At 32.5% G+C, this 13,739-nt stretch overlaps 1 protein-coding gene across 1 annotated transcript; it reads left to right on the forward strand.

Annotated features, from left to right (window-relative positions):
- The first annotated feature begins 1,026 nt into the window (after window positions 1–1,026).
- On the forward strand, window positions 1,027–4,429 carry LOC127899403 (uncharacterized). Its single transcript, XM_052432776.1, has 5 exons — window positions 1,027–2,436; window positions 2,537–3,165; window positions 3,246–3,347; window positions 3,614–3,719; window positions 3,809–4,429. Exons 1-5 carry the CDS (start codon window positions 1,027–1,029, stop codon window positions 4,427–4,429), a joined length of 2,868 nt encoding a protein of 955 aa, XP_052288736.1.
- Window positions 4,430–13,739: the final 9,310 nt, after the last annotated feature.

A 13,739-nucleotide genomic window follows, 5' to 3' on the forward strand; every position in this document is an offset into this window, starting at 1 on the left:
ATCTTACTTTTTCACTTTCTCACTTTCTCACTTTCCAACATTATCTTTCTCTTTACTTGTCTTCTTCCTCTTGGTGAAAATCCCTCAACTATTCCTTCCCTTTCGTGACTGTCAAGAAGAAATAAGGTTTGGGTCTTCTTTTGTTCAACACACATTCTCTCTATTGGAACTTAAATTGAGTTACTCTTTAATTTTTTATCTAAAATTCCAGGTGTATACGTTGTGGTCCCAAGAAGAAGAAGCTTTTGATTGTGGTCCAGAACAAAGAAGACAACATCCTTGAAATTGAAAAGGTTTATATATATTTCATTCTTTATTGTTTTTTTGCAAGTAAAATAACATGAAAAGGTGTCTCTTTTACTCTTTGTCAATAATGGGTATCGTTAGTTTTACTCTTAGTCAAAGATGTCTCTTTTACTCTTAGATAATTGTTTGTTTATAAAAAATAATAATAGTAATAATACACTATTCGTCTGTTTTCTTCTTACAAAATAAATAAATTTTTTTCTTATTTACTTTTGTATTGACATTTAAACTAGTAAATAATATAGAAGATATTCAATTTAAAAAATAACAATTATACAAAGTCTTATGAAAATAAAATAGAAAGAGTCATGTGTAACTTTGTTCTTGTCTTGAATATATTGTTATGTAACTTTTTATATTTTCAACTTACTATTTGCTCATGTAAACAGGTTTTAATAGTTGCTCGAAAATGGATAAAGGGTGGGTTCACCTATCAAGGTATTATTTTGCCTTATTTCTAAATATTATTTTTCATTTTTCCTCTTTAAAAAAAAAAACAATTTGTTTGTACGAAATTAGTGAAATTCAATTAACTTTCCAGTTCGGTAAAATCTTTATTGTAGACACACAGAGGATTATAGGTTGGGAGTACGTAACTTTGTCAATAATGCACGTGCTTGTTTGGGAAACTTAGATGTTATAGTATGTCCCTGTAGATATTGTAAGAATTTACAACGCCATCATTTTGATATAGTCTACGAGCACTTGGTTATTAAGGGCATGGATCCGACTTATACAAATTGGGTCCTTCATGGGGAGAGTTCTACTGCAACAATGCAATACAGGGGTGAGGGGAATACATACACATCAAATCAATACATAGATTTTGAAATGACAGAAACTTATGGGATGTATAAAGATCAAGCATGTTTTCAAGAAGCAAATGCTACAGAGAATACATATGTAGAAAGAGAGGAACTTCAAAATTTAGTTAGAGATGCTGAGACTCCATTGTACCCAGGCTGTACAAACTACTCTAAAATGTCAGCAACTGTAGTGCTATTCAAGCATAAAGTTACCCACGGGTTATCTGACAGTAGTTTTAATGAGATGCTTCAAATTTTTTGTGATATGTTACCACCAGAAAATACACTTCCAGATTCTTTTTATTCAACAAAAAAATTGTTGAAGGCATTTGAACTTGGGTACGAGAAGATACATGCTTGTATAAATGATTGCTGTCTATTTAGAAAAGACTTGGAACATGCAAATACATGTCTTAAATGTGGTTCTTCTCGCTGGAAAGTTGATGAACGAACTAATAAAATTCATCAAGGCATACCTGCAAAAGTCTTGCGCTATTTTCCAATAATACCAAGACTTAAGAGGATGTTTGGGATCACAGAATTGGCAAAACAACTTAGATGGCACCAAAGTCATAAAAGCCAAGACGGTAAGATGAGACATCCAGTTGATTCTCTTGCATGGGAGACCATAAATAGAAAATGGCCATCATTTGCATTAGATCCTCGAAATATCAGATTTGGTCTTGCTACTGATGGTTTCAATCCTTTTCAAGATCTTAGCACGAGTTATAGTTGTTGGCCTGTCATTTTATCTATGTACAACTTGCCTCCATGGTTGTGCAAGTCCAAGGAAAACTTAATGTTGACTTTATTAATCCCTGGGCCAAAACAGCCCGGTAATGACATAGATGTTTACTTGGCACCACTTGTAGAAGAATTAAATGAGTTGTGGGTAAATGGAGTTAGGATGTATGATGCTGTGGAGAAATCAACATTTAATTTGAAAGCAATCTTGATGTGGACGATCAATGATTTTCCAGCTTATGCAAACACATCAGGATGGTCTACAAAAGGAAAGTTGGCATGTCCTGTATGTCGTACAAACACATATTCAGAGTGGTTACCACATAGTAGGAAACATGTGTACATGGGTCATAGACGGTTTCTTCCTCGTAAACATAGTTTTCGAAACAAGTGCAAATGGTTCAATGGACATGTTGAAGAAAAAGGTAAACCTAAATTGTTCACTGGTGAAGATATATATAAAGAAGTTAAAGATCTTGTAAATGATTGGGGAAAGAGGAGCAAAAAAAGAAAATGGAGCACAAATGAATCTCAATTATGGAAAAAGAAATCTATATTTTTTGAATTGCCATACTGGAAGGTGAGCTGTCATTAAATATGTTCTGTGATAAATTTTTGGTGCTTTACTTTCTTGATTAAAATTTAAAATCTTAACAAACTTTACTTTTTAATTTTTGCAGGACTTGGTTTTGCGTCACAACTTGGATGTAATGCATATTGAAAAGAACATTTGTGATAGCATAATTGGTACGCTTTTGAACATGAAAGGTAAGTCTAAAGATGGCCTTAATTCTCGCCTAGACCTTATACACTTGGACATTAGGAAGGATTTACATCCTAAAAAAGAGCAGAATTTTTATTGCTTACCAGCTGCTTCACATACACTTTCTAAGGAAGAAAAAGAACTTTTTTGCAAGCAGCTTGCTGATATAAAGTTACCTGATGGTTATGGTTCAAACATTACCAACTGTATTTCAGTGAAAGAACACAAGATAACTGGCCTAAAGTCTAATGATTGCCATATTTTAATACAACAACTTTTACCTGTAGCTTTGAGAGGAATTTTACCAAAAGGTCCAAGAAAAGCAATTCTTCGTTTGTGTGCCTTTTTCAAAGAATTATGTAGTAGAGTTTTGGATAGAAATAGATTAGAAAAGCTAGAGGAAGAAGTGGTTGAGACCCTATGTATGTTGGAGAGATTCTTTCCACCGTCATTCTTTGATATTATGGTTCATTTAACAATTCATCTTGGACGCGAAGCTCGTCTATGTGGACCTGTACAATATCGTTGGATGTATCATATTGAAAGGTAACTATTTAACTATACAGTTTATTATCATTAAAATAGAATTAATTATAAATCATTAATCTAGTTACTTTTTGTCCTAGGCATATGAAGATCCTAAAAGGATATGTTAGAAATCGTGCACGGGCTGAAGGGTGCATAGCTGAGCGGTACCTTGCTGAAGAGTATGCAATGTTTTGTGGCAAGTATGTAAAAAAGGCTGCTCAAATAGGATCCAAACATGGACGCAATGAGGAATTTGAGAACAAATTTTTATTAGAAGGGCGTCCAATATCAGGAGGTAAATTAATAACTCTTTTGGATGAGATGTTAAAGATTGCCCATCGTTGTATCCTATTCAACAGTTCAGAAGTCCAGCCTTATATAGAGTAAGGTTTTTAGTCATATCTATTACTAACATTTTGAATTAATATTTAATAGTTAAGTTTAATATTTTTATCTTTATTTTCAGAGAGCACTTGGAAGAATTAAAAGGTTCAGATAGACGATTTGAAAAGAATGAAAAATTGCTACAAAAGAAACATGTGGAAACATTTAATGTCTGGTTGCATGAAAAGGTTATCAAATATTTATTTTAAATTATTTTGGAACATAATATTTTATATAATTATTTAACTTATTCTATCAATTCTTATTGTTTTAACAGATTAAGGTTATGGAGAATCACATTAATGTGTCAAATATTTTGAAATGGCTTTCACGTGGACCAAGAGTACAATCAATGTCATATTCTGGATTTGTAATAAACGGCCTTCGATTTCACACGAAGGATGCAGAGAAATCAAGACAAAATAGTGGTGTTTCACTCGAAGCAACTACAATTTGTAGAGCTAGTGCAAAAGACAATACACAAGTGATTGGAAAAGTCACTTACTATGGGGTTTTGAGAGAGATTATAGTTCTTGATTACCATACTTTTCAACTCCCCATTTTTAGATGTGATTGGGCAAATATTGTAAATGGTGTCAGAGATGATGATGGTTTCACCTTGGTTAACCTTCATGAGGGGCAAAGCCAATTTGAAAAAGACCCATTTATTTTAGCATCGCAAGCTAATCAAGTATTTTATTCTAGGGAAACAAATTCTTCAAATTGGTATGTTGTTTTGAAAGCACCATCACGAGGATTTCAAGATTTACAATTATATGATGAAAGTGATAATGAGCCACCTATGTCAATTGAAGTGGGAGAACTTGAAATACAAGATGACAATGAGGATGCACCAAATAAAAGAACTGATGTTGATGATATAATTTGTGATGTGTAACTTTTTGTTTTAAGTGCTATGTTATTCTATTTCTTTCTTATAATAATTTTATGTGATATTGATTTGTCAACTCGTACAGCTGTAATATTTTGGTTTTACTTAAAGTATTGTTCATATAATATGTGTACTGCAGTTTTTTGTTTTGTTTAATCTATGCTTACTATTATAATAAGATATATAATTGTTTTCTTGTATTTTGTAGCAAGCATTAACAGTGGGAGAAGATGACAGGTGCAGAGGTAAGTGAATTCGTTACTTATTTTAATACATTAATTATTTTATTCATACTGTATTTCACAATATTACCTAAATATCAAGTTTTCATTATACAGTCATCTAAAAAAGCTGAAAAAAGAGCCAAAAAAACACTCGAGAAGAAAATGTAAGGCTAACAATTAACAGTCATGAGAACGTCGAAACATCTACACCTAGCACTAACAATGGCAAACGAAAAAGAGGCCCTACTACACTGGCAGTGATTCGAGATCATACTCCCTTACTTGTTGAATTCAATGAAAGAGGTCAACCAGTGGGAGTTAATTCAGAGAAGTACGCCACTTTTGCTGGAGTTGCAGCAAGAGAGCATGTGCCTATTGTGATCAAAGATTGGCGTCTAGTTCCTTCAAAAACTAAAGAAGATCTTTGGTCATTGATTAAGGTATATTTTGTATTCATATTAATAATAATTTATTGTTTTAACTACTAAGATGCTTCTTTATTTTACAGCAAAGATTTATTGTAAATGAATCCCAAAAGCACTTAGCACTTCGAAATCTAGGAGATCGATGGAGACAATACAAATCAGAGATAACAATAAAGATTAAGGAAGCGAACAAGAAAACGAATAGGTCACGTGCCCTTGCTCTTATTCGGCCGAAAATGTTATATTTGATGAAGATTGGGAAGCTTTTGTGAAACATAGATTGTCTCCAGAGTTTGAAGTAAGTAATTATATCTATTATTTATGTTAAGATAAATTCATATCAATACAAGACTTTATCTTTACATGATAGGAAATAAGCAAGAAGTTTCGAAATATGCGAAATGAACAAGAAGAGGTACATACAATGGGTCGAAGAGGCTATGCTCGTACAGAGCATAATATGGTAAGATACAAAAAATAATTTTGCTGTATTTTTATTGATTTTGCTATAATTTACAATTTCTATTCTTTTTATTGTAGAAAAAGAAATGTTCAGATCCAACAAAAATAACAAGGGTAGATGTATGGCTTGAGGGACATCGTAAAAAGAACGGTGAGCCTGCTAATGAAGCAGTTGGAAGAAGAATGGTTCGCAACTCTTGAAACCAAATCATATATTTATTACTTCTGTGACTTTTATTTTTCCATGTAACTAATATATAAATAATTTATGCTTTAGGAAAAGGTTGTAGAGTATCAAGAAATAGATAATAATCCGAATGAGAACATAGACATAAGAAATGATGCTGTTGCAAAAGCTTATGGTTCTGAAAAACGTGGACGAGTTCGGGCACGTGGATTTGGGGTTACTCCTACTGTGGAGAATTTGCATAATCGATCTACTCAAAAAGTGAGAGAACTTGAAAGCCAGTTGCATACTCAATCTCAAAGAGTGGAGATACTTGAACAAAAGTTTGAACAAATGACTGCTTTTATGTTAAAACAGGTAAATCATTTACTATTTTTATTTTTTTTAAAACTAAAAAAAATAAGATAAAGTATATATGCATCAACAATATTAGGTAATATAAAATCATTTTTATTTTACTTTCACTTCAATATAGTTACTTTTAATTTTACAGAATCTTGGTAGACCTGATGATGTGATGAGCGCTCATGAATGCACTCCTCGAGTAAGTTTCTTTTGTTCCTACCATATCCCACTTCTGTAGTTTGTGATAAGTTTTGCTATTTTATTTTATTTTATTTTTGATACTTGTAGTCACAACAAGGAAGTGGTACAATGCATGAAAATCTTGAGCTAGAAAATGCAAGCTGTCAACTATTGCATTGGTACTCAGATGATCCAGTTGAGGTTGTGGCTGAGGGGAAGGTTGCATCAACTGATCCTAAGGCAAGAGTCCATCACGTGCCTCTTGGTAGGGATTGTTGGAAAGTTTGGGTGGAGTCAATTACTCTTGGTAAGGAAGATGTTGAATTGTACAAGATGACTGATGAAGCTCGAACAATCAATGAAGCTTTGGGGAGTACTGTTGCTTGGCCTAGGAGTTGCATCAAATTAATTTAAACAAAGTAATAGTTGTGATTCATCTTGCTATGATATTTTATTGATCAACAAATATATATGTACACATGCATACACATACACACACATATATAGTTAATTTATGTTTTTATAAAATGCTACTTATTTTCTTTTCCTTGAACTTTGTTGTGCAGGAATTAATTTTGTTTTGCTGGAGGTTTCCTTGGGGGTATTGAGCTTTAAAGAAACTTTTTTTGTAAAGATCACTCAAAGATGTTTTAACTTATGTTTTGGTTGTTCATATCTCATTTTGTTGTTTTATATGTATTTAAGATTTTAGAAACTATTGTGATAATAATACTTCAAATGTATTAACTTTATGCTTGAATACATTTTTAATGAAATTATATTTTGGAAATGTGTTATTACTGTGCATATGTTTGTGTAGGACAAAAGTATACAGTGATAAAACTAATGTATGAAATAAGAAAAAAAGGTGCATTTAACAACTTGCAAATTAACAATAGGCAATGTTTAATTGTCTTAAATATTACAACTAGCAACAAGCATTCACTGTTGTCGAATGTTAGAAACAACAACGAGCATGTATTGTTGTTGAATGTTAAAAACAGCAACGAGTACGCTATTGTTGTTAAATGTTACAAATAACAACGAGCATGTATTGTTGTTGTATAGAAAATGACAACATCAAAAAGTTTGTGGTGAAAAGTGTTGAAACGTGAGACATCAGCTACGAAAATAGAGCGTGGTTACATGACAAATGACCACAGGCAAGGTTGCATTTTGCTACGTGAATTGTCCGTTGTCAAAGGTCATGGACATTCAACAACATCAACATCAACAACGTGCAAGTCCTCGTTGTTGTATGTAATTAACAACGTATTTAAATCGTTGCCGTATCCTTTTTTTCTTGTAGTGCCTTTTTGGTGGTTTGAATCTGTGTTCTCATGTATAGAACTCTAGCTCTTGTTCTTGCACCATATTGATTGGCAAGGGTTGTCCATACTTCACATGAAGTAGAACAATTCACCACAGTGCCAAGCACACCTTCACTGAGTGATGAGAGCAACCAGCTCAGAAGAATGTGGTCTTGTTTCTTCCAGATTTGGTATTCTGGATTTGTGGTGGTGATAGTAGTTTGATTAGGTCCAGGATTAGTGAAGCACCTGGGGGGACAAATATGGCTCCCATTTATGAAGCCTTCGAGCTCATTTGCTCTTATGCTGGAAATCACTTGTGATTTCCAGAGCATAAAATTGTTCTGTGTTAGCTTGATAGGATTGGTGAACACATATGTATTGCTGGTGATGTGTTGGGTAGGAGATGCATTCACTATGGTCATATTTCTGGTGTTGTTGTTTGGATTCTGGTCATCAACATTTTCTGGTTGATTTTGATTCAAGTTTTGGTCGTCTGGATTTTCCAGTGTTTGATTCATGTTTGTTTATGAATTTCTGCTGCTTTCCATAGCTTAAAGTTGCTCTGATACCAACTTAAATTCTTAATGAATTGCTTGAATATGCAAGCAGCAGAGAAACAAACGTGCCTTTCTTTTATTAAAAGAAGCTTAAAAAATAAAATACAATTGTTTCAAATATTTATACATAAACTAAAGACAACGGTTGCTGGCTCAAGGAGCTGCTGAAAATGAATAAGACAAAGAATGACAGCTGCACAGCCAATCATTGAAAACATTCTAGAAATTTCCAGCTTGCAGAGTTCACATGTTGATATTCTTCACCATAACAGTTTTGCCAGCTCATAGGATACACCTCACCTTCCTCATCAGCTGCTCTTTGGAAATGGTTGCTCAGGTGGCATGCCAGCAGGGCCTTGGAATCAAGTGCTGGTTCTTCACAACCTGAATTCTCAACAGGTGCATCATATTCATGTATGTTGTTCTGTGGTTTATGTATTAGCATTTGTAAATAACTCTAGAGTATTCTAATTAATGGATCTATCTTTCAAGAGCTACATTTGGCATATGAAGTTTATTGAATGAAAGCAAATCAGGAGTTGGTCTTAAAAGCATGTTGTTCAAGGAATACTATACAGACAGTAAAATTATTTGAGACAATTCGTACGGCTTCCCTTTGAGTGAAAAATGATCTTTCATTCGTTTTAGCATGTGTTTCATAATTCTCTCTCTTTTTTGGCCCTTCTCCTATTTTGGTTCCACATATTGGGAATTAGTTGTTGATTTGATGAAAAAGGAATTTGCTTTATTTGGATCCTAAGAGGCGGCAATCATGATCCTAATTCAATTTTTAGATTTCTTCAAAGAGTGCAGAGTAGGGCTCCATCAAAGTAATAAATTATTAAATGGATAACTTAACTAAGGCCTTAGCCGCCTTACCTTGACTCCTCCATTTAGTCATTTTCTCTTAATTATTAAATTATTAATTTTAGGTGGTGCGGACCAACGTTAGATCAATTTCTTGGCATGCATGATCTGAGAGATAGTGATGGCAATAGGGCGGGTTCAAGGTGGGGTTTATGATCCCCAAACCCATCCCATACACGAAAAAATTTTAATTGAGGATAATTTGGGTATATTCCCAAAAGTTTCAGAATTGAGTGGGGATTAAAACGGGAGTCGATCCCTATTTAATTTTTATTTAAAAAAAAAAGAAAGAATACTTTCTAAAGAAAAATGAATAATTTGTTTAATATTTGAGTCTCTTTTTTTTAAAAAAAAATTATATTTGTGGACATACAAATTTAAAAATAAAATTACATCAAATTTGAACAACCTCCAAATAAATGAAAACATAATTATTCCCAGTCTTTAACATAATTACAAATGATCAAATTTTACAAGAGAAATCAAAATAATGTTAAGCATCAACCATAAACTTGTAGTAGCTTCTCCGTAACCATCACCATTGATGCACATTCTAAGATTCTTCATAAACTTATAACAAGATAAACAAAGAAAGAAAATAAAAACATGTTTTAACAATTTCAACTAAATACTTGACAAAATAATATAAATTAAAACTATATACCTCTACAGCCTCTACGTTTGTTTCAATCTCTAATTCCTCATCAGGAAGTTTGGCATAGGCCGGAGAGGTAGATGCCACAACTAATTAAAAAAAAACACAAATAAAAACCAAAATCAAGTTAGTTATTAGTTAAGTTAAATAAATAAAAATATAAACCATATACCTCTGCAAAAGAGCATGTATCCAGCTTTGACTACACATCCAAGCTTGAGTAAATAGAGAAATTTAAAATTTAAAATTTAAAATTTAATACTATATATATATATATATAAATGTACATAATTTAAAAAAAATTAAAAATTAAAATAATAATATTCCGATTAATATAACTAGACATCAAGATTAAAAATATAAAATAAACTATATTAATAATATTCCGATGAATATAACCAACCATAAAAATTAAAAATTTATCTTGTCAGCCATGGATATAACCGATAAACTCTTATAAAACAAGGACTTTTTAATACTACTCCAATGAATATAGCCAGCCATCTAATTTGATAACCATGGTTTGTACTATTAATCAAACATTCATTTAAATAAATCAAAAATTAAGTTTTAAGGCCAAATTTAGATTGCCATTTAACTGCAATGCACAATTCTTTAATCACAGTGTAGTCAACTAGTCATCACAACTCAGCTTAACTCTGCTCTACCACATTCACTCCCTCTAAATTCCATATAAACAAGCAGAATCCACTAAATTTGACCTAAAATGTAAAATCAACAAATACCCAATACCACAAAAATATAAAAATAATCAATAATAAGTAGTCAACAAACACAATCACATCAATAAAAATCCTTAAATTTCAACATCACATTAGTAAAGATCCTTAAATTTCAATCAGAAGCTTCTAAGCACAACACCTTAAAAAGTCAAATTCATGAATTTAAGCATAAAAACTGGCAATGCTATAAAGCTAAAATAGAAAAGTAGCAAATATCCAAAAACATTTTACCAAAAAAATTAACCAAAAGTTTCTAAATTTCAAATAAAACTCACCAATAGAAGGGCAATAATAGACAATCAATTACACTAGCCACATGATGTGAAGACTTGAAGAAATAAACCCCTTTTCTTTTTGGCACATGGAACCTGTAATTACAAGCAAATAAAAACTATTGACACTACCAAGGATGGGAAACTTGCAAATTACAGAGTGATAAAGCAAAGAGTAGCGGAAACCGCATTACTGGAGTAAATAAAGAAATTGACACCGATGTCGCAAAGTAGCACCAAACGGTGTTGGATAGCTTAATAGTGGGAATTGGCGTCGGCTTGGAGGTGATGTAACAGCCGGGAAAGGAAGCTCTGGTGGAGACTTGGAAGTGGCGATGGGACTGATAGTGTCTTTAGTATTTTTTTTTAATTATGTTGAGTATTTTTTTAATTATTTGATTAAATTAAAATACATTTTGATTTAATAAATATTTTGGGCCCCCGAACCCAAACCCAAAATATATTTAGGGATTGGGTTTATCCCTAACATAGACCCATTTTTAATTTTAAAACTTTGTTGGAGGCCCATACCCGACCTAAATTGATCGGGGCCCATACCTGAATCATTTAAACCTAAATCCATATCCGTGGAGAATGTTGCCATCACTAATCTTGTTCGTTGGATGCTCCGGTACGTGTATGAAATGCCCATATCGGTACTGATTCTGAACAATCATTTTCTTAATTGATTGATATATATTTACAAAATTGAAAATTTAATGTTTTTATTTAATCAATATATCTATCGAAACACCAAAAATATTCTCCTCTTAAAATCTAAACATATTAGGTCTTATCATGTGCAAATTTAAAAATAAAAAAAGGTCATTTGTAGGCACGCTCATTTTTTTTCCCGTGCAGTTGCGGTTTAATAGTTAATTAAAATGACTATAAAACTGTATGGTTTAATTGTGAATTGAAAGTTTACTCTATTAAATCACATAATTTAAAAGCGTATCCGCATAAAAAAAAAATAATGAAGATGCCGGTATGTGTGTGTGTGTGTGTGTGTGTGTGTATTAGTTGTCTGATATTATATATAATTAACCTCCTTGCTGATAGGCAATGTCAAAATTATATCTCATCCACTCCCTTCTAATATAAAATGGTAAATTACTCATGTAATTGTTTTGAAAAAACAAATTAAGGCAGCCAATAATCGTTTGAAAATAAATTGGTAGGCTTAATTTCGTCCAACTTCATTAATTGATGCAAAAGAGTACAACAAAGAGCAATCTTGACAAAGTGCGTTGAACACGACATGCGTTATTTATTTTCAACAATATTTTCAAGCCTAATTAGGGGTGGGCACGGTTCGGTTCGGTTCGAAATTAAGTAGAACCGATTTAAATCGGTTATTTTATAAAAAGAACCGAATAAGAACCGAATTCAATAAGAACCGAACTCAAACGGTTCTTTTCGGATCGGTTCGGTTCGGTTCGGTTCGGTTTTTTCGGTTCTGGGCCTATTTTTAATTTTTAATTTTTTAGCCCATTGGGCCTCATGAATGTACTAATTTTTTTCAACAATTAATTTATCCTAATTTTATTACAAATATTAACAATAAATACAAAGTATTCAAAACACATTTTATCACTAATATCTTACTAACTATTAATAAGATACTCCCAAAATATGAAATATTAAAATTTCAAAATACATAACCAAACTCCAATACTCCATCTATATAAACATAATCATAATGTTATAAAGAGAAATAACACATGTTTTATTTGAATAAAATCATGTTTGATTTGAATAAAATTATTAACACATGTTTGATTTGAATAAAATCAAAAAATAATTCGGTTTTTCGGTTCAGCTAAGTGAACCGAATACCGAACCGACATTTCGGTTTTTTTTACAAACGGTATATTCGGTTTTTTTAAAAAATAAAAACCAAACCGAATTAGAAAAAACCGTCGGTTCGGTTCGGTTTTTTTAACACTACGGTTTTTTTGCCCACCCCTAAGCCTAATACTGGACGGGACATATTTTGCACGATAAAAATAAATTAGGCTAATGTTAAGTTACGAACACGTAACTTATAATTCTTTCACATAAATAGTGAGTAAGTCCATATCATTCACTATTTATGTGAGAAGATTATAAGTTACATGCATGTAATTTAGGGGGATTCAATAAATTAAGCCAATTGTGAAAAAACAAAATGCACAAGCCAACTTTCATTTGCTAAAGCTAAAAGGCCGACCAAGTTTATATTATGGGATTTCGACTTCCGGATCCTTTCTAGGCTTTGGGAGCACATTCCCCCCCACAAATTCGAATTCTAGGACAACTGACTAAAGAGCTCTGTTTACATTCTTCTCTTTATTATTATTTTGTTTAATAATGAATGAAGTGGAGCTTTCTGGGTCGTTAGAATGGAGAATTATTTCTCTCCTAATTTTTTTTTTAATTCTCTGAAGTCAGTCTCTTCTCTGCATCATTTGAGTTAATCTTTGATCTCCTTAATTTTTGTTAAGGAGGAGGAAAAATGTCATTTTTCAAGTAAATTCTGTATAAAACAAAGCACCTAAGAAAATTCGTTACCACGGGAGGCTGGTATGGTATGAGACCACAAGAAGCAAATTCGTTCAGATTGATTCCACGCTGCTGCTACAGTCTTCTTCGCTATGATTCTAATCTGGTCTTCTCTTCATTTCTCTTTGAATAAGAGACGAATTAGGAACATGACACGCGTCCTCTCAAGTGATGACGTGTTGTTTGACGATTGTGTTTTATTTACTTCAAATTAAAAAATTTAAAGGACGAGAAATAGTGGTGTGAAGGGGCAGCTGCGCGTTTACTAAGTTCAACGAATCGAATACAAACAGAGAAGAAAGTTCAGTTGAGGGAGCTGAGCTTCGAATGACACAAACCAAAATGCGATAATATATCAATTTTCAACCCTCGTCCTGCTCTGCAACAACTTTACGTGCCAGTCCTTTTCCCGCTCTTTCATCTCACTTGTCTCGTTTCGTTGGTACGTGTTCTCCGTTTATCTCGTCGCTAGTAGTCTCCATTAATTAATATTAACATTAGTAATAATGAAATAACATCTCAAACAGACTATTGTTATTATT

Source organism: Citrus sinensis, chromosome 8 (assembly GCF_022201045.2).
Source record: "Citrus sinensis cultivar Valencia sweet orange chromosome 8, DVS_A1.0, whole genome shotgun sequence".
In the NCBI taxonomy this organism is placed as follows: Eukaryota; Viridiplantae; Streptophyta; class Magnoliopsida; order Sapindales; family Rutaceae; genus Citrus; species Citrus sinensis.